The 25,490-nt window shown below is 47.3% G+C and overlaps 1 protein-coding gene across 1 annotated transcript in view; it reads right to left on the minus strand.

Moving 5' to 3' along the window:
• Positions 1-25,490, minus strand: part of CELF2 (CUGBP Elav-like family member 2) — a 320,350-nt gene that overhangs the window by 63,106 nt on the left and 231,754 nt on the right. Inside the window, 3 exon segments of the mRNA XM_077758524.1 lie at positions 3,587-3,666; positions 12,039-12,173; positions 20,241-20,289. Coding sequence (XP_077614650.1) covers positions 3,587-3,666; positions 12,039-12,173; positions 20,241-20,289 — 264 coding nt within the window.

Genomic DNA, 25,490 nt, shown 5'->3' on the forward strand with positions numbered 1-25,490 from the left:
TGTGTGTCTGCCTGTTTCCGCACGTGAGCAGGGGACAAAGAAGGAGAGATGCTGTAATGGGAATGAAAACGTCCCTCATTCATTTATTCTGTTCACTCTTTCCCGTTTTCAGTGATGCATTTTTGAACTGTGGAGCGCGGGAATCTGCCCGACCAGGCACTATCAACAGGGAGAAGTGGGCTGTTTTAGGAATGTGGATGAGGGAAGGAGGGAGTCCGAGAACGCAGGCCCCGGCCTGCCTAACTGTGGTGTTTGCACAGAGCCCCCCCACCCCCCGCCCCTTCTCTAATGTGCCTCCTCTCTCCACCGTGCCCAGGGCTACTGCACACCTCCAGCCTCAGAAGCATATTCTAGCAAATGGAGCTGGATCTGAAGCGGCAGAAGGCGCCCACTTGGCTTTTTGTCTCATTGGATGTCACTATTCTAGATGCTTTTCAGTTTTTACTGCCTCTAAAAGGAAAGGAGTAGGGGCAGCGAGAGAGGGAATGGCTCCGGGTTCTAGAATAGGACGGACTCATGTGTTGGAGTTGGATAAAATCATCTGGGAAAATAAGGGCCTCCAGCAGGAAGACTTCCTTCCCCGGAGCACCTCTGAGACCTTGGCCACTTGGCCACCACTCTGCAGAGACACGAGCTCCTCCTTCCCTCCCCCTGCCTCTGGCTTGCCTACACAGCTCCTCACCATTCAAGTCCTTTGCATTCTGCTGAGGTAAAAAGAAGAAATGCTACTCAGGTGATTAAAAAAAAACCCCAACTTTTACTGAAACTCAGCATGATAACAGACCTCTCCCCTCTGAGAAATTCTATATTCCTATTTAAATGAGTTCTCTCCCTTTCCCTTCCCTTCGGGTCATTTTTCTCTCTCCTAGGAAACAAACCTGTGTGCTTTTTTCCCTTATCACCTGGGGTAGTTACTGGGGGTGTAGCTGTGAAGGTGGGAGGCTATGGTGACTGGTGTTACCAAAATAATGTGGGAAAACTGAGGTGGCTGTTTCGGTGGTGAACTTCCAGCGAATGTGTCCGTCTTCAGCTCTGGCAGCCACAGTCACAGGACACAATGTTAAATGTCAGTCAACCGCACAAAAATAATCTTTCCACCATTAATAAAAATCTATACTTCATTTTTCTTCTTCTGCTCCATATTTCAGTACTTCATCACTTTAAAGACAGCAAAATACTCTGAAGATGGAGATTAGACAGAGGGAGGGTTTTGTATGGAAAGGGTTATTACTGTTGTATCGAATTTGTTCCGTAACAGAGGACAGACAGCATCTCCTCCTAATAGTACATTTATGGTTGTGTTTTTTTCTTCCTTAAATACCAAAAAAAATTATATAAAAGCATAAAATTAGGCCCAAAAGAACTTGTTTAAACCATAAAAAGGAAAAACAGGCTGGGCAAAGATTGCAGGAAAGAGGAAAAATAGAAGATATGATATAAAAATTAATTATTCTTAAGAACATGTTTGTTTAAACTTTAACATTCAGATTATTTTGAATTCAAATTTCTCAGATAATACATCTTGGTTAAAGATGTGAGCCAGAGTCCTGAAAATAACATAATTAGTTTTAAAAAAAAAAAACCCTGAGCATGGGTGTCCAGATTGAAAAACAAATGTACCAAATTTGATTCTAAATTATAATAGAGATGTTAAAACCAAAGGATCAAGGATTTCTTAAGAATGAATATGCCCCATTCTCCATCGCAGATTCTTTTCATTCTGAGCCTACTCTTCCTTCCTTCAGGTTCATACTCAGGTCTGTGCTATGTTCCCAAACTTTCTCCCTGTAGGAACACAGGAGAACTCAGACCAGCATCCTCTGTGGCTTTACACAGGGGCCCAGATGAAGGCACTTGGGTTAGAGCTGAAAGAATGTAGGTTAAAAAATCATCTAAGGTACAAATCACTAAGTTACAGGAAATGAAAATAATTACGGATGAAGCACATATGTGGAAGATAATAAATACAGGTGAAGACCTTCCCCCCACAACGGTACTTTCATTTTTCTCTCCAAACTAAAATGTAGCTAGGATTCAGACTGATCCCCAATAACGGAACAGCTGAAGAGAGAGTGGGGGACAAACAGCATCAACGTGTGACAGCATGTTGTACAAGACTGCATCCCTAGGAATTTCAAAGTTCTGCTAATTATCTCCTATTGTGTCCGATTTTCACCTGAGCTTGCCTTCAGGTAGGGGGGTGTGAGTGTCTTAAAAATGCATTGCACTGAAAGGAAAACACAGTGATTATATAAGATATGTTAGGAATATCAAAGTCAAAATGAAGCTTGAAAAAGACAATAGGCTTTGCAATGCTGATATCAAAACTCAGAAAAAGTACAGTGAACACTTAATGACAAGGCCATGCACACTCTTGCCCCCCTTGTCCACCCACCTTTCGGCTCACTATAAAAAAAGTTGCCCACAAAACATGACGCAGAATGATCACTTAGCTCCCAGCATGCTTTGGGAGATGCAGCATTGCAAAAAACGAACAAAACAAACAAATAAAAAATAAACCCCCCCAAAAAATGGAGGTAAAAAAGAAGCGCAAACAATCCATAAAGAAATTTTTGCACATTAAATCAAATAGAAAATATTTTACTTTTCGGAAGATGAAAACGTAACTTCAGGGAACGCCACAGGGCCACCTCCAGAAAAGATCACCCATACACAGAGGCACAGTACAGAGTACGGCAGAACATGCATTCCCAAATGGTTCTATCAGACAGTACCGAGTCAGTAACAGCATATCACTCTTGGAATGCTTTTGTGCAAAGTTCTGAAAGGCGAGACCCCAATCACAGGCTAGAAGTACAGAGCCATTTCTCTATGTTTGTGGGTGAACACCCACATCAGCGTATTTATCTTCCCCCAAAGCCACTATCTCTCATTATGAGACCAAATTTGAGCCTTTAGGTTTCTTTTATTGAGCATTTTTTAGTAAAAAGGCAAATCTCGTTTTTCAAGGGATTCTCAAACATTAATAATCTCACTGGTTAACAATGTAGGAGAAGTATTAATTTTCTCCCAACATTTTTGATTCAAAAGCACAATTCTGTTGGACTGAAGAGAACTTGCCCCCAAATTTAAAAAAAAAAAAAAAAGAAAAAGAAAGAAACAAAAAGAGAGAGAGAGGAGGGAAAAAAAAAAAAAGAACCCTGTGAGGGGCTCAGGGCAGGCTGTAATTTGGAGCGAGGGCTGTTAAGGTTTACTCTGTACCAACCCTCGACCAGGAAAAGATTGGATCCTTCAAAGGTCGAGAACGATTCTCGGTTTAAATTGCATGCTGACGTTACAATGCAGGGCCTGGGCCACTGCCATAAAAGGCTCAAAAAATAATGTAGAGCAAGTGGAAGGTTTTACTAAATGCATTTCAAGTCATTAGGGGAAAAATTCAGAGTGAGAGAGAGAGTGAGAGAGAGAGAGAGAGAGAGAGAGAGAGAGGATGAATATGAACGAATGAAGAGATAGTGCCAGTGTCAATCTGTGATTGTCACGTGAACAATCCGCACAGGAGAGAGCTGCTTTCCCATTCCCCATCATTTGCACAAAGAAAACAAAGAAAGGGCAGATGATACAGTACCTCCATGGTCTGAGACTGATGCATGGCTTTGATTGCATTCTGTGCCATTGCCCTTGTAGAAAATGTGACAAACGCACAGCCTGTGGGGAACAAGGGGACAGGGAGCAGGAAAGACAAAAAACAACAAGACAAAAGGGTTGGACGCTTGTTAAACCAACACAGTCTACGAGAACTGCCACAGGACGACACTGTTCTCAGTAGTACATAAAAATCAACAACTTCTCTCTTGGTTTTATCTTAGTTTGCTTTTTACTCACAGTGCTGACTTGCTAATCTGACCAAAGCAGAAAGATTTATTTATTGACTAGTTTATTTTTTAAAAATGGAGACGAGGGGAATGTAGCTAGGTACTTTTATTTTTTTTTTTAGCCACTAGGGATTTGAAATTAGCAAGATCTAGTTTGCATTTTCTAAAATAAAAAGTTGCTATTTTACATTTCCTTCTTGGCTGATTATCTTTACTTAGGGCATCCACACATTTGGGCTTTGGAGTTCAAATTTTAGCGTTGATTTTTAAGCAGCAAATAATAAAATCCTCACACCAAGGGCAAATTAGCAAATAAATTCCAAGAGCTCGAATGTCAGCAAATAAACAGATCTACTCTCTTCTGGGTAGTTAAAACATATATATGTATACATATACAATGATGCTATTTAAATGCAAAGAAATATACCACATCCTGCACAAACTAGTAATTATTGATTATGAACAAAAACAGATGCTCTATTACTCTGAGCGTATTCAACAGTGCATATAAGGTAAACCTTTATCTGCATTGGGTTTCTGAGTTGTATAAAATCTTTACGACTTTTCAAAGTTGTGATTTCGGAGAAGCATCAGAGATCTGGCCTAACGTCTACGTACACAAGGCAATGTACAGTTCTCTGAATGTTTCCTGGGAGACCTATTCAACTTGCCATGGCTCGCTCTTTCTCACACTGGAATATACCCAGAAGCTATCCTGCCTGCTCCTTGTAGCGGCGCTGGCCACCATGCAGGTCAGCGCTCCAACTACACGGCTCACTGCTCTTTTCACTAATAACAACACTGCCTTCTGAAATTTACATTTTATTCATCATGCACCCTTGGGCTTCTCAGAGAAAAAGACTGTGAAATTAATGCAGATTCAGGCTGATTTTATAATAATACCATAGCACACTAAAAGCTTAGCTAGTGCAGTGCAGACTTATTTCAGTTATGATCTCTAATGACTTTAAAAGTGCATTGATTTTCAGCTTCTTTAGCTCTGCACAGTTTGAACTTAGGTATCAAAGAATAATTTAGTGTTTCACTCGATTTCTTCAAAACATTATTATTATTACTACTTAAAAGATTTCCAAATGAAGCAGATCTAAACACTGAGTGGCTGTAGCCTGTTGTCATCTCAGAGTGAATGCGCGGAAGTGGAATTCTGGCATCAACAACGTAAGACTCTTGCCCCCGTGGCCAGTAAGCCAAAAGGGTGTTCTACATCCAAACAACCAGCAGACTGGTTTATGCGAGTCAATTTCTGAGCCATCAGATATCTTCTTCTTTTGCTCTGCATGTGTACCTGGTGAGATTATCAAGTCAATACTGTATTAGCACCTTTTAATCAAACAGCAATAAGAGAAAGCAACACCTGCCCATTTTCCCCAAAGCACAAAAACATTCAGTCATGAAAATAAGTCAATGCATTTTTTTTTCTTTGCATCATGCTGTAATTTTTAATACAACAAAACTCTCAGTATATGGGAGATTCATCTCTCGATTCAACTCCCCGTTCAGCTGGCCTTCCGAACGAAGCCTGAGGTCTAGCTAGCTATGAATGCCGAGCTGTTTCATGTACTTCTCTGACATTATAGCAGCTAGTGAAGCTCACTACTGAGGCACACTGTCTGTACCTCCACTGGCTGTGGCTTCTGTCATCAGTAAAAGCGATATGGGAACCTTCTCTAAGGCATCTAGAAGATGTGTGTAAGAGTGTGGGACACAGGACACCACCTCTGGCTTCTGTAGTTCAACTTAGCTCTACAATTAGCCCCAAATTTACCAGTCTGAAAGTAATACCCTTTTTCAAAAACATTGTGAACATCAGTGACATCATTAACAGAAAGAAGTAACACTAAGATTTTTTTTTTTTTTTCCATTTCTTGAGACTACAATGGAAGCAAATGCAATTAATCTCATGGAGAGATCTTGGACATCGTGTGAAGCCTGGGCTAATTCTGCCTTTACCAGTCATGGAGACTGTGTCATTCACTTCATTTGCTCTTATTATCCAGTAACATGTGCCAAACTGACAGTTTCCAAATGGAGGTTAAGAATGCATTAAAAAAAAAAACACACACACGTAAAATGTCAACAAAAATCAATAAGGCACAGTTTATGCATTTACCACAATTTCAGAACAAGTAGAACTTTTTAAGGAACTTAGATGTAGCAATTAGCAGGTCTCAGAAGGATTGGCAACAGAACAATAAAATTCCAGCTCTATAAACTCGAACCATTGCTCTTTCCTTTCTGAAACCTGTAATTAAAAGCTCGACTGATGCTTCTAATTATACAACCCTTACTGCATCCAGAAAAATGATCTGACAAATCTGATGACTCCTTTAACCTTTTTACTCCATTGGCAGTGGTGCAGTAAGAGAGAAGCTGTCTCCTCAGGGGCTCTGTCAAGTTTGGTACTGTGTGCTGTGTTCAATTACTTAGGAGAGACCATTACTGTCATTTATAAAGTGAGAGCACATGTTGAAAATTCCCTTCCCTGCGCCATCCTGGATGAAGTTCCATAACTTCAGGACCGAGTATTTCATGTTTTGGTAGCTTGTGAACCGTTGTGACTTCTGTAAAACAGGAAGCCATATTAGTCCTATGGCTCAATTTTAATTTTTCTTTTCTACACCACAGAAAACAGGGTGGTGGCTTTAGGATTTGGCCTCAGATCTGTGGCTTTTCGATAACATAGGGTCATATAAGCTCCTTCCATCAAGACTGGCTGCCAGCTTCTTCTACAAACCAACGACTGTCTTTCAGTTGGACAATAATAGGTCAACTGACCCCTTTTTTATGAAGAACAAGTTTCTGGGTACAATGAAGCCTATTGGGTCTTGACAGGATTAGCTGCTTTGACCTTGCAGGGTCTGGCCTCCTCGGGTCTAGACTGTTATAGGCTCAGCCCTCCTCTGTTCCAGACCCAGACCTTGTTATTCGCTCAGCCCTCCTCGGTTCTAGATCACTGTAGGAAGACTGTCTAGACTGCTGTAGGGAGAGCCCTCCTCTGTTCTAGATTGCAGTAGGGTCAGCTTTCTTCTGTTCTAGATCTATATAGGGAGAGCCCTTTATAGCTCTAGACGGCTGCAGGGTCAGCCCACCTACAGATTACTGTAGGGTGAGTTCTCCTCTACAGTTCTAGACTCCTGTAGGGTCAGCCCTCCTCTGTTCTGGATTACTGGATATACTGTCTCATTAGTCAGTTCTCAGGCTACTGACCAAAATGCAGGAAACACTAAAACAGAGCAAATGATACAGGTACCAAGATGATGAAGCTTTTTGTTAGGTAAGATAGCCTGCATATTATGGTCTTAAAGCCTCTCCAAAAACATAATAGTAGAGAGAAAAAAAGGAAAAGAAAAATTCCCTCCTTAAATATGGTCACCCTGTAATTTACTTTACAATTATTTATGGTCTCTACTTTCAGAACGTCACAGATTGCCAACGGAAATGAAAGGAGCTGAACTTCTCCCTGTTCGGTGAGGTTGTGCCTTCTTGCTGCTAAAACAGATAAATGATCGACTGAGGAAAGGTTTCTCCAAGTAATTTCCTCCTACAGACAGAATCTAAGGAAAGCATGTGGTCCTGTCACAGAGAGAATTCTGGAACACATCTATTCCACTTGTCATCTCAACTGAAGGGCTATCTTCACTTAGGTGTTCTACCTCTTCTCTCAGCTGCAAGAGAAGTTTGAGAGAACCTGATCAATTCTTGGTCTGCAGTGAGAAAGCGAGAAAGTGGACAGGCACTTTTAAAAGTATGTACAATGCCACGGCCTCCAGCTTTTCTGAGCAGCAGCCTGCTGGGTTTCAACTGAGGGAAGCATAATTTAAAATAACTTGCACAACACGAAGGAGCTTTCGGCCTATGGAAAACCTTGTTTATAAATTCCCATTCAGCCAAAGAAAGTTCTCAATGCAGCCAGTATTCCTCGCTGGGTCTGTTTAGCAGTGTCACAGTTTATGAAAACATACGCTATCAGTACAACACGAGAGCATCAAAACTAACCCTCCAATGCGCCATCCCTGATGGTGGGTTAGTTTATTTAAAATTGGCATGGAGAGATTGCTTGCTTATGGCACCTGAGGCTGAGGGCAGAGTAGGACTTAAGAGTTTGCAAAGTTTCACCCCTGAGATGAGATTTGAAGATTGTGCTCAGAATGAGATGACAAAATGCAGTTCATAACCCAGGGGCATTTGATACGAGTTTCCACATGTTCAGATACTACTTTGTGGGCAAGCCTAAAACGTCGTCATCAAAATGGAGTCCGCTCTGTGTACATGTTTTAAAAGTCAAAAGCCCAATCCTAATATTCTGATCAGATAGAACAGAAACAAATGAGGATTTAATGGCTAAAACCAGTCTGTGCTCGCCAACATCCCTGAAAATATTGCCAATTCATTTGTCAAGGGTTTTGGCAGGAGAATGTTGGAACACCGTAAACACAGCTGGAATATTCTTAAACAAGCAGAAAGTTACCTTAAATGGCAGTGAAGATTTGACTACACTGTATGGGAAAGAAAAATGAAACAAACTCTTTCATTGTCTTGTAGTTACAGATAACTGTTGCCATGGTGCAGAAAACCCTGCAGACTATACACAAATAGTCCACGCTGACTGTGGGATGATGGGTAAGTGAGAACATGTGTATTTTAGGAAATCAACATGCTAAGGGGACACTAATAAATCAATGCACTGGCTTAGATGCCTCAAGCTTGGCTTTTGAGAACAAACATCCCATTTGAGTTCCCACACAGGGACTCTGTGGTGTCCGGTGTGCTTTCTCAAAGAATGTTTACCCGGCAGGTAGGCCTGCCATTGCAGAAGGATCTGAGTGTTGTGCAGGGGGATGAAAGCATTTCAAGCCAGGTTTTCCAAATTAGAAGAGAGGCAGAATGGGTTATTGTCCCATAAAGAGGAAGATGCACATTTAGATGCGGGCATACTGTGAGAAGAGAGTCAGATTCCTGATAGTTGCTGAGCGCTGGTTTCAATGTGCCTGGCAGAGGCTAGGTGCTGTCTGTGGACAGTCATGATAATCCCCTGGGGCGGGGTTCTGATCCGGAACATGGCACAAATCTGGATGCTGGTGAGTACGGATGGGGCTTTATAAATAGTCTTTCTTGCCAACATGGAGACGATGACTTTTGTTTTAAAAACAGTGATTCTAAAGGGTGACAGGGCTGTGGGTCCTGGCTGCCCGCTACTCAGAATCGGTGGGGCGGAGAAACCTGCGGGGTTTCAGCTTCGTGCCCTGTGGGGAGGGACAGAAACTACTGAAGGAGCAGAGAAGAGACGACAGAGGACACCTCTAGGGGAACCAGCGCCACTCACTGCCTCGCCTGTCCGAGTTCCTGTAGCTGAACTGGGCAAATGCAAAGCCAGAGAGGTGAACCACTTTTCTGTGCCTCTCCCTCATGATCGGATGGTTCAATTAAAAAACTTTTTCATTGACTAGTTCAATACTTGGTTTAGAATTAGAAGGTGCTTTTCAGGGCAGCCAAGCTTTTCCTTTCACTTACTGATTGATCGATTGATTGACTGATTGATGTCTTCAATGGCTGAGGCAGCAACAGGCATCGAGGCCAGAAGTGTTGAGTGCCCTTTATCTGAGGAGCCACTAATGGGAGACATTTATTAATATTTGACTGAAAACTGCAATTCTTTAATGGAAGCAAAATAGTACGACGAAAGAGAACTGTTCTTTTAACAAATATACGGACTCAGGAGCAGTCCCTTGTACCCAGGAGTCCCTGGGTTTCACTAATTGAAAAACCTATCACTGCCTGGCTTTATATTTCAGGACAAATGGTTATAAATGAGTATTTTCTTTTTTGCCATAGGGAATTCTCATCAGTTCACCAGAAATTACTTTTCTGTTAAGAAGAAAAAAAAGGGTGGGGGCAGGGAGGAGTATTTTAGTCTTTACACCTAGCTGGCATCTGCATAAAATATGGATGAGCGTGCTCCCATCACTGGTTTTAGCCACCGTCTGCTCTTCATGTCCAGAGCTGGCCCCTCAACCACATGGCAAATCAAATTAGTCAAGCTCTCTTGTCAAGTGCTGTGTCCTGCTCTTTCCTGCAAAAGCTGGGGCTGCTTTACAGTCCTATCTGCAGAAATAACTCACGTGCGCTCAAGCAGCTCTAGATGCCACAGGCACTAACGCTATTCTTTACTGTCTGCGGTGGACGGGCAGAGGGAGAGCAGTGTACTAAGCCATGCGAATTGGCCGCTCACAAGGGACGCCTACCACATCGGGGAACTAGTGATGCCCCAGGAGGTGAGCAGGGCAGCTGCTGGCACTGCTGCCATCCGCAAAGGGGGAACCTGAGGGGCACAGAGAGGAGAACGAACTGACTTTGCTTACAGTTTACGTCCGAAGTCCTGAGACTGGACCTCGGGGTCACTGACCTCTGAGCCACTATACATTTCACTATGATGAACTCAAGGGCCTTCTGTTCTGTTCCTTCTCTGTGCCGTATGCTGCGGTGACTGAAAAGTTGCTAACACAGCACGTGACAGAAAGAAAGAACAGGAGAGGACGTGGTTCTGATGGCTACACTGGCAGTGGAAAAGGGACCGCAGAAACATGATCACGTGTTTCCTCCCGACCCACTGCTGGTCCCCCGCTGGCCCACCCGAGTGGGCGTGTATCTGTCAGGACTGAGGCACAATCAGATGACCCGACGTGACTGGAAGCTCTCAAAGAGTCAATGTGCTGGGCCGGCATGGAGGGCCCCAGGACCCAGATCCCCATGTCCCCCTGCGAAGGGCGTGGCTGTGGGTCACGCTGGCGACAGCGTGGGCAGTACGCTACAGCTTGGCCCCCAGGCACAGTGTCTGCACTGATCTCGGTCAGCTTTCAGGGCTACACGCGTTTTCCAGGAGGCGGAGTGACAACCTTCGGAGCCGTCAGGGAACGCTCGGGCTTCCTTCCCAAGCCACCCTCGGAAGAAAATACAGGGACTGCAAACTCTTGGCCTCCTGCTGCTCCCCTAGACTACCTCCGGGTGGGGCTCTGGAGGGGGGATGTGGGCGGAAAACGCTGTTCTGTTCCTGCCGTCCTCTCAGCAGACACGGAGCGTATCTTTAAGTCAAAAGAACAAGTGTTCTTCCTCACATGGTGCTGAATTTAGCTAAAATGAGGGAGGTGGGTGGAAATTAGTGCTTTGGGACTCAAGGGGCAACCTCCTCTTTCAGCATGTGGTTCGAGATGGCAGTGCTGTCCCAGACCCTGAGACTAGGAATGAAAAGAAGTTTCTAATTAGCCCCATGGAAACTGCATCAATAAGCACATTGAGAGAATGAAATGCTTTTTGTACCGCAAACACACGGATTTCTTAGAAGAGATGGAGAAGAGGTTTTACAGATACAGTGACTCGGGCCTGTGGGGCTGTCTTGGGAAACAGTCAGATGAGGGTCAATGCTCAGCGGCAGTGCTCACAGGCGCTAGAGGGGAGGGTCTGGGTGGCGCCATCCATGGGAGGCAAACGTGCAAGGAGAAGAGTGAGCTCACACTGCCGGTGCCAGGGGTGGCTGCCGGCAAACACGCTGGTTTTCCTCAGTGCTGGAAGCCACAGTGGCTGGCTCCATCATGGTGGCCGAGAAGAGCCTGCAATCTTCTGGACGTCATCTCTGCCACTCAATGACATCCTGTGCTCAGGCCTCCAGGAGTTCTGTTCTTTGAAATCAAACCCTGAGACCCCAGGACAGGCCCAGTTGTTCTGAGTCCCTACCTGCTCTGCATTACATGGGAACACTGATGTTTCTCCTTGGTTTCTATCACTGTCAAGAGGCCTATCCCCTTGCCATTTCTCTCGGGCATGGGCAGAAAGCTGGAGACTCGGATGAAACCAACAAATATTCTCTCTCCTCCTCCCCATTGCTCCCTCACCCCCTGATATCTACTTCAATGTGAGATGGAAACGGATGTATAATGACAGGGCTGCCTGTCGGCTTCCGGGCTGGCTGGGATAGCCTGAGTTAATATGTTGGCATCAAGACCTTGTCGACCTGAGAAATACAAGGTGATCACTCCGGCTACAGTGAAAAGTTCAGGTTGGACAACTTGATCACGCAGGACACATTACAGGGTGACCTCTTGCTGCGTGCGGTGGCTACATCTACCTTGACGGTGACACAGAGTTCCAATTAGCACTTGAGGGAAGAGACTTTGCAGACAGCACACTCACCTCGACTCAGCCCGTCGGGTCCCCGGAGAATCCGGCATTCTTCTATCTGGCCAAATGGAGAAAACATCACCCTGATATCATTCTCATTACATTTCTTCGAAACCATTCCTATGAACAATTTTCGGTCTTCCACGGCTAGGAAATAAAAATAATGAATGAGCAAAGGCCATTTTATCCCGTTTCTTGTAATCACGGCTTCATTACCACATCAAACCAGGCCCCAGTCATGTGAGACCAAGTGTGGGCCGAGCAAGCGTGGGCCGAAGGCTAGGTCTCCTGACTTGCAGGCTGCGCTCCTCCCCCCCCACCCCCCCGGTTCTGCCTCTGCTTTCCCACCTTGCCCTTCCTGAACCCTGCCTCTCTCTGGTGCCTGTTCTCACCAATACCACATCTTCAGAGAACACGAAACACTGTGAGGCCCTCTCCTCCCAACCCTGTTTGGAAACTTGGTCTTTCCTAATTTGTTCAAGCTCTGTGGACTTGCTAAAACACTACCATTCCACAGAGATATTTTTGAATACAGATTAAAAACAATTTTTTTTCTAGATGTTCTTTTACCTTGAAGAATGGCAAAGAAAGAAAAAGGTCAGGGAAAGAAAAACAGGAGGAACAGAGGGACTAGAATAAGAAACAGAACTTTTAATAAAGCATTCAGTGGGGAAAACCTTCCCCCCCCAATGTCAAATGGCTTTGCCCTATGGATCCAGACAATAAGAGATAAGAGAGATGCTCATCTCTCTGGTGAGCCAGTAAAGACCTTCCGTGTCTGTCTGTCAATCCGTCCATTGCACCGGGTCTGCAGCTCTAACCAGGACAACACAGGATCTGCATTTGCAAGTGAAGAGGGAGGCAATTTGAGGGAAAGAATGGGGCTGGGCTACTTGAGAATCACAACAGGATGACCCCATCAGAAACCCGTAACCAAAAAGAACGAGAAGGGAACAATACTGTTCTGCACACCCGGAGGTAGGACTCTCGATGAACAGAAATGTATTTTGATTATCACAACAAGAAACCAATTCCATCTTGGAATCTGCCAGGAGGTACAGACTAGGGGAGGTTTACCTCTGTTGACCTAGGAGATTTTCCTCAAAATCTACAAGTTTGTGCTCAGGATAACTGGCCTACATTTAGCCTCAAAGGCACAATTATAACTGACTTCAGGCGAGTGTTTGCAGTCCTCTTTAGGAAAGAGGAAAAAAAAATCCACGTTTTACAATGAAAAACAAAACAAAACAAAACAAAACACCCAAACCCGACCCTAGATGCCCACGGGGAGTCTTATTTCCCAGGCTGCATTAAAACCGATCTCTTAGATTTTAAAGACAGGACAGCCAGCTGCAAGGGCATGTGAGAGAGACAGTCCTGGCTCAGGAAGGGGCCCTGCCATCCATCACTATGTAGGAACCTTCCTGTTGTAGCTGTACCATAACCTCATCATTGCCATTTAACTGGCTTTTATCTCTGTTTGTCTTATTCTTTCCCTGGACAATCAGTCTTGCAGTCCCACTTAACCAACCATACTGTATTACAGAATGTCCAAGGCCAGGTGCTTTAGGTGCTTTCGGTGCTTGAGGCAAACTGGCCCGGGGCCCCCCAGGGGAGCTGAGAATGCTGCTGGTGACGCTGGAATAGCAAGATACAGGGAGGTTTGCTCTGGGGCAGCGCCATCTAGGAGCACCCACCAGGAAGGGAATCGCTCCGTCTGGGATGTCCGCTGTGGTCGCTACAGCCACGTAAGCACTTGAAACATGGCTAGTGTGACTGAGAAACTGAATTGTTATTGTGACTTCATTTAAACTTATCTAATTTAAAAAGCCACATGTGACACTATACTGGATGGAGCAGTTCTGAGAGGTCCAGGGGAGGCAGCTAAGTGCTCTTCCCACAGAACCCCAGACTAGAAAGGAAGCCATGAAAGACATTATTCTTGTTGGTTCTGAAGTGGGGCAGGGAGGAACTGCCTGGGGCCACAGCTGCTGAACTATCCACAGCTTTCCTGCGAGAGCAGAGGAGGGAGAGGCGGTGGGGGGTGGTGGTGGTGGTGTGAGGGGAGCAGTGTCAGGTGACTCTCCTGGTCCCAGCACTACCATCACGTTGATGAATGACCTTGGGGAGTGCACTAGTGGACTTCTGTGGACCTTGGTCTCATCATCTACAAAATGAGGTTTAAACTCTTCTCTCTTCAGTGACAGAAGGTGGCCCAGCTGCCTGCTTGGGCAGGGAAACGACGGAGCCCAGTATTCTACCCGCCAACCACCCTCTGCAGCTGAGCAATTCCTGAGACCCTACAGGGAAACCAGGGCTCCGAGGGTCACCGGTGGAGACCGCGCTGCCACAGGGCTATGAGCTGCTGACTGTGCACCAAGCTCAAGAAAGGCTTGAGGGATGGAGAAGTTGGCACTTAAGGTGGAAGTGGAGGAGCAGAGAGCGAGCCTGGTGGGAGGAGGGGGGCAGCACACTGTGCGGCGGATGGAGGAAAGCAGCCTGGCACAATGCGCAGCAATTCCGCGGCTTCTGCAGACAGCGGCTCAAGGTTTGAGGGAAGGAATACACCGTCCAAGGCCGCTGCCTCGTGTTGAGCCTCACCAAAGTGGACGTGGGCAATGGCGTCACTGACTTCCCTCCTGCGGAAGAACGATTTCACCTCGCAGAAGCTCTTCTCTCTCCCATCCGAGCAGGTGAGCTCAGTGAGGTACTGGGTAGCGGCGGAAGGGAGGTAAGCATCTGTGCTCACCAACACCAGGGTGACCAGGAGTATGTGGTGGCCCCAAAGGGCCAAGGCATCCCTCTGACGGGCAGGAACAGACTGAAGCTTGGCAGAGCCGGCAGCAGGAAACTTCCGGTCACAGCTCTAACTCCCCCCCTTGCCTCTCATCTCTGGGACTCCTACCCGAGGAAGCTACGGCCGATAGCTTCTGGAGAATTAAAAACAAAAACACAAAAGCCCTTGAATTTCTTCTTATCCTGAAGAACACGGCTTTCTTTCCAACAAAAGCAAATGATAGGCTCCCGGGGAGTCTCACTGCTGAACCCATCATGGCGGCACGGAGCTGGAGCACGCAGCCGGGGGTGAGCTTCAGGGTGCCGCCGGGGCAAACTAAACATGTGGCTCCCGAGAAGGCTAAAAAAGGATTTTGAACTCAAGATGAAGAACTGGAAACCACTAGTAAATAAGCCCCGGCTTCCCTTGCATCACGACAGGCCGAACCCAGGCAGGGAGAGGGAGGCGAACTCTTCCTCGCGTAACGAGCAGTCGCTGAGACCAAACGGAAGCCCACACCACCCACGCGCTTTACGAAACGCAGTTTTCCTCCTGCGCATGCGCCGCGTCCCGGACCCCCGGATGCTCGCAGCGTCCGCCGGCGGAAGTCGCTCTGCGGTTTAAGCAGCGGGCGCCGTGTGCTTTCGTGGTGAATGGGGCGAGCTACCCGGTTCTGGCTTCCACTTCCTTCAAGCTTTCTCAGTGAAAGTTTAGTTGTAAAACTCATTCCTGGGATTCCCACTCGGAAGCTCCCTCAACAGCGTCAACATTTTACATAAACTTAATTATCTTGCCATTTCACTTTTTTCCATCAATTTCTGATGAATTTCTTGATTCAGGGGCTCTTCCTCGGTACTCATAGGCAGTCGGTGTCTGTCTTCTATCCCTGGAAATGTAGACTGCTGAAATAAACCTACTCTGTTTACAGTATTTGGTTAACTGCCTTATGGAAATTAAAAAAAAAAAAATAAAGGTCTCTGCCCTTCAGGGGGAAAGTCTACTTTCAAACTTCAGGGTAACCCACGAATGAGTGACGGCGGATACTTTTTACAGAGAGCTCTGTGCAGGTGGCTTAAGTGCCATCACTAACCACCACGGAGCCGAAAAGGTGTTCCCTCTCGGCGACCAGTGCAAGTTCTCCCGTGGTAGGAGACAGGGTTAATATTTTAAGATTTTAAGTGGGGACTTTTTTTTAAGTTTGGGGAATAGAAACTTTCACTTAAAAAAAAAAAATCCCTAATTGTAAGTCTGTGCTGACACCCCGGTGTACAATCTGTCAAAGTCACACCTGGATTCAGGGCGGCCTGAATTAATTAACAACTTTTCAATGTGTTAGTGCTAACATATGGCATTTAATTACTGCCTCCAAATCCATGAGTCTCTCTGCTTTGAATTACAAAATTATTACTTCCTCTTCCAATGAGTCAGAAAGTGACCGGATGGGCACAGCCTGCGACTCCCCCCTTCACTGGAGGCTTACAGGCCCGCATCTCCCAGACAGAATTCAGTTGTCTTGACCCTGTGAGCTCTGAACTTGACACAGGGACACCAGTGGGGTTCGGAGGCCTTGAGAAAAGAGAATGGCGGCTTACATGTGGCATTTCTGGATATGAGGCTGTGAGGACCCCTAGCAAGTTGGGAGGTTGGAGGGTTAAAGCAGGATAAATTTATGCTCTGTCCACAGAGAAAAAACCAAACCAAACCAAACCCTCCAAACCAGGAGCATGACAAAAGAGTGAACACCGGGTGGTCACTGAGACCCCCAGCACAGAACCAAAAGCAACCCCTATGCTCATTATCAGTTACTGCTAGACAGACTTCAGCTCCAGCAACTGCATTTACTTTTCAATTGTGCACAGTTGGTTCCTTTTCCTGCACAGCCAAGAGCGCTGGAAAAGCAGCCCTCTGAAGGTAGACGGAATAAGAGACACTAACTACGCTTGTGCCAGGGTCGGCTGTGACCTGAAATCCACACCTCCTCAAGCCTCTTCCCCTGCCATGACTCAACTGGATGCAGTGGAAAAACAAGACAACGTGGATTCTGTGGAAATCTGGGTATTTATTCAAGGCGTTCGCTCTTCTTAAGGACCCCAATATTTTATTGCTGATCTAGAATGGGTATTTTTTCTTTGACACCTGGCACAGTTAGAAACACCAGGGCAGGGGTAAAATGCTGTGAGTTTGCAGAAATGTGCTAGAGGCTGCAGCTTAAATCAGAGCCAATTAAGAGGGCAGGCTCTAGGAAGCCCAGAGATTTGGAAAGCCCTTTTGTTCCGCAAAATACCGAAGGGCAGGGCAGATCTAAGAGCAGCCTGATGTTTCTGGGCTCACCGTGGCAGTTCCCTTTGTCAGAATCTCTAGATGGACAAAGGCTTTAAAGAGTGATTGCTTTCCGGAATTCATTTGTCCATCACTAATTAATCTGTGATTAGCAGCCCTTTCTTGCTGAGCAAATACAAAGTTTCCGAAAGCCGAACATACTGATAATGAAGATGGTAACTGTCTAACTGTGATGAGTCCTTTGTGCGATCCATAAATGTCAGCAAACTCAATAAAGGTGCAATTAGACCTCGTTATTCTTCTTTCACAACTACTGAGAGCATCTGAGCCAAAGAAATCTTTGTGCTCTAGGAGCTCTGGAAACTATGCTTACCTGTCAAAACTGCCATGTGCAATCAGAAAGGGCTTGCAGCTTTTATCGCTTGCTTTCGAAAATGATACATTTTTCCTGACTCCTCAATCAGGTCCAAGGAGAACCCTGAAGCTGGTTCAGTCTATGCAAGGTGAGGCACAGACTTTGCACCTCCAGAGAGAAAAATGATTTAAAAGGAGCTGGTTTAGTCCACTTACACTTTTTGACTTTCTTTTTCCTGACAACTCAGAAAATGAAGGTCAATCTACAAAGCAAAGGAAGAGCTGGCCCAACGAGAAGGAAGGCGGGAGTGATTGTTCCCTCGTGTGTACAGATCTGTGCTTTGCTATGAAAACCCAAGGCCGGAAGTGCCGGCCTCTGCTGCTCAGAATGCACTAAAGCAGCTGCCTTGGCGAGCCACAAACATGCTGGTGCCGTGGCAGAGGGAACACCTTGGCAGGTATTATGCCAAATTCCTTGTAGATGTTAACGTATGTGTTCCCTGAACAACCCTGTGAGGTGGGCAGTACAGGAATTGTTCAGACTGCAGACCACCGTAGCTGCCTCTGACAGCTGGAGATACGGGGGATGGGTGAGGTCATGGGACGTGCCCAAGGACACAGCTAACGTGTGCAGGGTCAGGGGTCAAGTCCAGGCTCCTCAAAAGAGCTTGTAACTGCCACCCTGGGTTGCTTCCTGAACAATGGCATTTTTAAGGTTGCTCTCATCTTAGTGAAACACTGTCTAACCCTGCTTGGCGTCTGAGATAGTGCCAAGGTGGGTTCGCCGTTGGCACATCTACTCTGTTACTGTGGTTCTAGACCCAGAGCAAACGTCACCCTCTGTCCGGAGCTGCCACTGGAAACAAGAGCCACCAACCATTCTGAGCCCTCCAGGCGGCTAACCCATAGAACGGGTTCTCTGAGTCAGGTCTGTGCCCACACAGCAGCAAATGCTGAAGAATGAAACCCTTTCGTGGTCCAACTACTTGGGTATTCCAGGTCACACACTTCCAGTTCAATTCTCTAAGTCATCATGTTCTTACAACCACAACCTAAGGTTCAGAAATAAGACAAACCTTCCTCCGTAGCCCTTGTTCTGACACAGTTGAGAGAATTAGGAGTTCAAAGGCAAGAGAATGCTTCTTGGTGGCCAGGAGCTCCAAGATGACCTTAACAGGCAGGGTTCATCCCCCAAATATAGGACTTCTCTCTCCATGGGGAAGAGACCACACTATAAATGGGTACTTTTGGAGCAAAAAGGTTCAGGAATCGGCATGGGTGCCCGGCCTTCTGCCTGTAGACACTCAGTGCAGAGCCCTCTGAAGCCAGGGAAAAATCTGGGTCATAATGATAATTTGCATTTTACAGAAGTGGCGCTCTATCCTTTGCAAAGCACTGTTATGAATATCTTATATGAATCTAAAACAAAAAAGCCAACCTATGTGAGGTAGCTACATTTATCCCCAGTCCATGAACACGGAGATTAACGTTTGTCTTTAAGTGATCACTGGATCAGCAGATTGAAGGGTGGTAAGTTCTGGGGTCAGGGCAGTGTCTCTGTAGTCGTCTTCTTCAGATTCCCTGCTAGATTCCCTAGCAACATGTCTGGTGCCCAGAGGTCATCAATGAGCAACTGCTGAGCAAAGGATCGAAGAGGCCTGCCCAAAGTCCCGCGAGACCTCAGACCCTCTGAGGCTGGATGCAGTGTTTGTGGTTAAGGTAGTAGGGGTGGGGGGTGGGAAGAAACCCTCGGGCAGGGGTGAGGCAGATGAGAAGCCAGTGGGCCGCATGCAGAAGTCGACTCCCTTAACCCTAACTGGGTGCTGCTGGCACCGTAGTAAGACTTGGCCTTTTCTTCAAAACTTCCTACCTAGTCTGCAAAGAAGCGAGAAAATGGGATGCACCACAATTAGCAAAAAACCCAAAACAAAACAAAAACCTTGTGGAGAGCTTTAGATCCCAATCATCATTTACATTTGCAGATATGCAGCTCTCCAAGTGCATGGCTTCTGCCCTGATTACTAATTAATGAGGTGCAGACCTGCTCGTGGAAGCAAACAGTGCTGGATTATGTCAGTCTTGTGGGGTAGAGACGCACCCAGGTCTGAGAAGGTAAGGGATTCCTTCGACATACATTTCAGTGAAGTCAGAGAACAAAACAGGGACAGAAGGCAGGTTTAAACGGAAGCAGAAACTTACGAGAGAGAAATGTGGCTATCGGCCCTCCCGTGTGTCGGAGAGCTAAATCTCAATTACTTCCCGGACCTCATCACATGCATATTTTAGTAGCGAGCATCCGTTTATTTAATCAGTTGACTGAATTCTGAATGAATTCGGATGCAAATGCATCAGTACAACTTCGAGAAAAGAGTTCCATTGAGGAGCACACCAGAGAGGGGAAAGACAGCAGGATTCTTCGTGGGCAAGCCCTTTCCCGCTCATCTGCTCTGCACACTGTGAGGTTCCTCCTCCCCATCGGGTGTCCTGGGCTGCTCTGTGCAAGGAGATCGACAAGAGGCAAAGGCCACAGAGTCACCACACAGAAAGAGCAAGCTTCAAATGGAGGGACACCGAAAACCATTTCTCTCGTACCATCTTCACAGATCTTTACACCAGAGGCGAACCGAGGCAGGAAAGCGAATCCTGCGTTTCTCCAGCTAAGCCAACCCCAGGGCAAGTTCCCCGGAGTGGCCCCCCCTCCTCTCCCAGAGCAACAGCAAGTGGGGCTGGCTCCTCCCTCCCCGCCTGACTTCTTAATTGAAAGAAACAGACAGTATTAAATGAGACAGTTGACCACCACCTACCGTTTGACTTTTCACTATCGGCAGGTTTCATCTGAATGGGATGATGCATCTAAAAATACAAAAGTGAGAAAGTAAAGGCAGATTGAACAACTGTATGAACAAGCCTCAGACATCCCACACTGTTAAACATGAGTACTGATACTGTCATAAGGACACAGAAACAATAACAGGGTCTCTTCCCGTTAATAGTAACCCTGGTAGAAGGCAAGCCTGTGGTTACATTCAGGAACGCAATCCTCTGAGTCACAGGGCATCGTGACACAGTATTTAAAAGGTCGGGCTCTGCAGTCAGACTGTGGGGTTTAAACCTGGTTCTGCCACTCAGTAAAGTTTTTGCCTATATCTTATAGGCAATCCTCGCTCTGCCATTCATCATAGCCATGTGATCTTGGGCAAGTGTCTCAACTTCTCTGAGCCTCAGTTTCCTCATCTGTGAACCATGAGTATGAAACAAGCAAATGCAGGTAAAGGGCTTTGTTAACAGGGCACAGGACCTGCTGAGAAAAATGAGCTATTGTTACTTTGTAACTCTTACAAATTGAACCGCAGCAAACTTTGTTTTCCTTCGGGCCATTTTGTATGGATTTCCCTTAGATCTCATAGTTACAAATAATGTGAAGGCTTAGCATCTAGATTGATTTAGGCACCGTTATATAATTTTTATTAAATACAGAGTATGAAATAAGAATGCAGACCCAGGAAAGGAAGGAGGAGGAAGGAGCTTGGGGAGGAAGGGCGGGAGGCACGGACCTCACCACCCCGTCCCCTCTGTAGGCCTGCGGGAGTGGAAGGAACCTGAGACAGAGTGGAGCCTAGGTCCTGAGCTGCCGCGCTGGCTCCTCTGTGGCTCTTTACACCATGCCCGTCTCATGCCCGTGTGCGGTCTGCAGAGTTTCCTCCAAGCACAAGAACGCTACCACCATTTCCAATTAAAATAAATTCCTCTGACCACTCTGAGAAGCCCTCTGGCTTCCTATTTCAGCATACTCCAAGGAACCTCGGAGCCACAGTGTCGATGCAATCACTGGCCGTGCAGACGCTTTTATTATAATGGGTCCCGTTCTCTCTGAACCCTTAATTCGCCCGGTGGACTTGCGTCCCCTGTGAGCCACAGCTCTGGGTTTTATCTAATTTAAAGGAGAGGGGAATGGTACTTGGCTCTGGCCCTTAAATGACGGGCAATTATCATCAGGCAGGCGGGCCCACGTGCAGCTGATGCCTGCCAGGGTCTGCGCAAGAGGCGGAGGAAAGAGGGAGGATTATCAGCGGACAAGAGGCTAAATAAGTCAGCGCGGCTCCGTTGCTCCGTTTATTCTAAAAAGCAAGATGCTCTTACTCACTGAGCGAAGCCCTGATGCGTGGGGTCCACTCGGGTTCCCACTCCATTAACATGTTCAACTTGTGGAGGAGAGACCCGGAAGACAGCGGGATGTTCGGGGCTCAGAAAGTAGACCAGTCTTTATGGAAAAGACCGGAACATACCCCTAAAAAAGGCGGCAGAAGTAAGAGGGGCAAAGCCTGGGTGTGGGCTGGGGGGTGCGGGCTCTCCCCTACAGGTAGCGCTTGGGGAAGGCCGGCGGGTCCCTGGGCGGCTCCCCTCCCGGCCTGCCTTCAGCCACCCCTTCCGCAAAGGCGCGTGAAGCACCCACACTGTACCAGGCTCTCGGCCAAGAGCTGGGGAACGTGGCCAGGGGAAGGAGGTCCGACCCTCCGGGGGCTCACTGTGTGTGGGGTGCTGACGTGCACACGGCCCCTCGAGCACGCTAAGTGCCTGGGGAGACGCAAGGACCGGGTGGGGCAGGGAGCCGGGGGAGCGGGCAGTTCGTTCTGCCCGGGCAGGAAGGTGAAGGCTTCCAAGCAAAGGGGTAAGGGGTTCGAGTCCTAAAGGCCAAGCTGGACTTGCCAGCAGGCGCGGGGGAAACGGCCTCTGAAACAGAGTCTCCTGTGCAGGAAGGTGCACTGGTGAGAGAGAGGCCACTTCCTCCCAGCAGGGAGGCCAGCATGNCGCAGCGGGTGCCCGGGTCTCAGAGGGTCCTGCACGCGGAGGAACCGAAACTAACAGTCAAATCAGGCACAGAAGATTCAAGTAGCAAGGGCCACAAGGTCAAATCTGAATTCTAGAAAAGTCCTTTTTGGGTACAATGCGGTAGATGGATTACAGAAGAAGAGATGTGGGAGAAGACAGCTAAGAGGCTACTGCACACGTTCGTGTGAAGCTGCCGCAGGCCTAAACCTCACAGGCAACCGGCTGGCTGCGGGGATGAGGGCGAGAGAGAACCACTGTGGGATCAGGGCCCAAGGAGAGGAGACATGAGAAAGTGATGTGGGGGAGACTGATGAGTGCAGGTCTGGACATGCCCCGCTCAGCGTGACTGGGGCTGGAGAGAAGTTGGGGGTGTGTGTCCCAGGCTGTAGCGACAGCTCTGGCGGGGGGGGGCACCCCTGGCAGCAGGAGCCACAGGCATGCATGAAACTGTCCAGGAGGGGATGTAAAAGTGAAAGGAGCCAAGAGTTGAGGAAAGCACCACAGAGAATCATAAGAAAGAGGAATCTAGAAGGGACAGGGCAGAGGGCGGTCAGAGGCAGGGGCCTCATGGGAGAGCTTGAAGAACAAGGCTGGGACCAGAGCAAGCACTTCCAGCCGGGATAGCCGTGAGGATGAAAATGCCCCAGGCTCCTTCTGGATTCGACAAGAAGATATTCTTCTGGAAATTTCTCCAAAGCAGTTTCTGTGGGGCGGTGGGGCCAGATCGCCACCCTGTAGGGAGTGGGGGAGTCAGAGGGAGGAAAACAGCAGGAGAAATGTATGCGGCTTTGTCAAGAAGCTGAGGCTCCAGGGTGGGTGGGAAGAGAAAAAGCTCAGTGGAGTCAGGGGCCGAGGCGGGGGCGGTGGAGTCTGTCTTCCCCAGCCAGCAAAGACGCACAGATGAAAATGTGAAGATTCAGAGGAGAGTCACAGGTTACAGCACAGAGAGAGGGGTACATGTGTGACAGCACATCCAGACACAAACACAAATGAAGACTCCTGCCCGCAGCAAGCTTATGATCCATCACAGTGGTTGGTATGAATACACAGAAAGAAGAATAAACGGTGGTCAACCCGAGAACAGGGCGCAGCCGGAGTGCTCGGGTGGGGAGCCTGGCGCCTGAGGTACAAGAGCTCCGGGAGCGTTCGTTCTGCACGAACAGAAATCCTTCTACTTTAAGGCGGTAAAGAGCCCAGGGAGCATTCAGGGCAATGCTCTCCAGTTACCAGTCTGAAGGGAATAAGCGACTTCACTAAGGATGCACACACAATTTCTGCAATCAAAAAAAATCTAAGCTCTCTCCTCTTAATCCAGGGCTGGGTCTCCCCAGATCACACCGCTTCTCCACAAAATGCCCAATGTGGGGCGTGGACATAGAGCCTACGATGAAGGACTACAGGCCCCGCTCACCGGTGCCACTGTTAACACCGTCAGGTCTGACCTCCCCCAATTCACCTATGTAGCTTTATGACGAGTTATTACTCGGAGACTTGACTCTTGCTTTCCTGCAGCTGCTGAGAGAATGAGCTCCATTTCTGACCTGAGACTAGCCGGAAGGATCTGGAATGTAACACTGGTAGTGAGAACGCAGCTATTACCACTGCAGAATCGAACTTGGTTCCAGTCTTCCCTGGGCCCAGAGAGAGACAAAGCCAACTTCACGCGGCTAGACTGTCAGAGCATGGCAAATTCTGAACGGGTGGTCGCCCTCCTTCAGGTGTGTTCTGAAGACTACTTAGATAATGTGTGTACAGCGCTGTGACCTTCTGGGAGAGAGGTGTTCAATCAGCACTGTATTAAGAATGGCTCATTATCATGAACAGTTCATTTGAGTTACAAATTTCTGATCAGATATGGGATGTAAATGTCAAGGAAGACAAAAAAAGAAAAAAAAATCTGGTCTGAAGGAGTTGATCTCATAATGTTGTTTTACTGCCTCAAAAATCTCGGGATTCCTACAACTTTGGGAGGTCTGTTCAGTGGAGTGGGGAAATTACTGGAAAGGAGAAGGCATTCCCGTGTAAGGTTTCAAGGGGTGATAAAGGGATTCCTTTCCTCTAACAGGAAATGGTTTCAAAGATTTGACAACGTATAACTAGCACCATGGATTCATTCACTTGTTTTGTGTTTTCAGGATGCCCTGTTAGTTACATGCTAGCAACACACAGACACAAGAGTCTGGTCCCCGTGAAGCTTGTAATATGGCAGTGGGGAGGGACACACCGGTGGCATGCGCCGTGCCGAGAAACGCAGCGTGGGGACCGAGAGATGGCCAATGCAGATGAAGGGAGGGCAAGCCGGAGGAGTCTCAGCCAGAGCAGTGTTTGAGTTCAATCCTGAAGAAATCCTAACGCTGACCAGGGCCTGAGTAAGGACATGTCAGAGTAGAGGACACATTCCAAGGCACAGAGAGACAGAGAACAGGCCACGCTGCTACTGAAGAATGATGTGACAACCTTCTAACTAAGAGAGGAAGCGACAGAAGTCACTGAAGATCATTCAGCAAATACGAAATACTTAAAGCTTAAGACTGATAGTGAGGGACGTGCTCATAGATGGGAGAATTTCAACATGAAAATAATGCAAATCTACTCCAGCTTCATTTAAAACCATGAACCGGATGGGTGGCCAGCAACAACCACACCCTGACCACCTCTGCAAAAACCAGAGATGAAACCCAGGGTGTCCAAACTGCTGTTTAGCTCTAGAGACTGGGGATCTGGGGAACAGAGCTGGAACAGAGGTGGGGGGCAGAGCCCGTCCTGTGCTCTGCACTTAGAGGTCCCACCTGACAGCAATGGGGACTGGAGGAAGGGTCAGGGAACCTGGCCATCACTCTTCCGGTCTCCCAACGCCTCACCCATCACAAGGCAGTATCAGAGTCAAGGTTGAGGCTGGTTCCCTAGGGGAGGATGGTCTTCAAGGAGTTTTGCAAAGAGTCTTCTAAGAGCCATGCACTAGTGAAGTTGAATCTGCATCTCCCTAAGCATCCAGGGTCGGCCGTGTCTGAAACAATCTTGAGTGGTCTGTACTGTCGTGATCTGTCTATGCTGTTGAGGGGTCTAGGAATGTCATAACAGCAGCCTGTGACATCCACAGGGCCGTTTTCCCCAGGCACGAGGGAAACAGGAGCCATGAGTCTATTATTCGTGTTGAAGTCAGCTGTCCGTGGAGCAAACCTAACAACAGGGTTCCCTGTTGGCAGAGTGCTTGTCCCGGGGAA

The sequence above is a fragment of the Crocuta crocuta genome, unplaced genomic scaffold, assembly GCF_008692635.1.
Source record: "Crocuta crocuta isolate KB4526 unplaced genomic scaffold, BGI_CrCroc_1.0 scaffold32, whole genome shotgun sequence".
Lineage (NCBI taxonomy): Eukaryota > Metazoa > Chordata > Mammalia > Carnivora > Hyaenidae > Crocuta > Crocuta crocuta.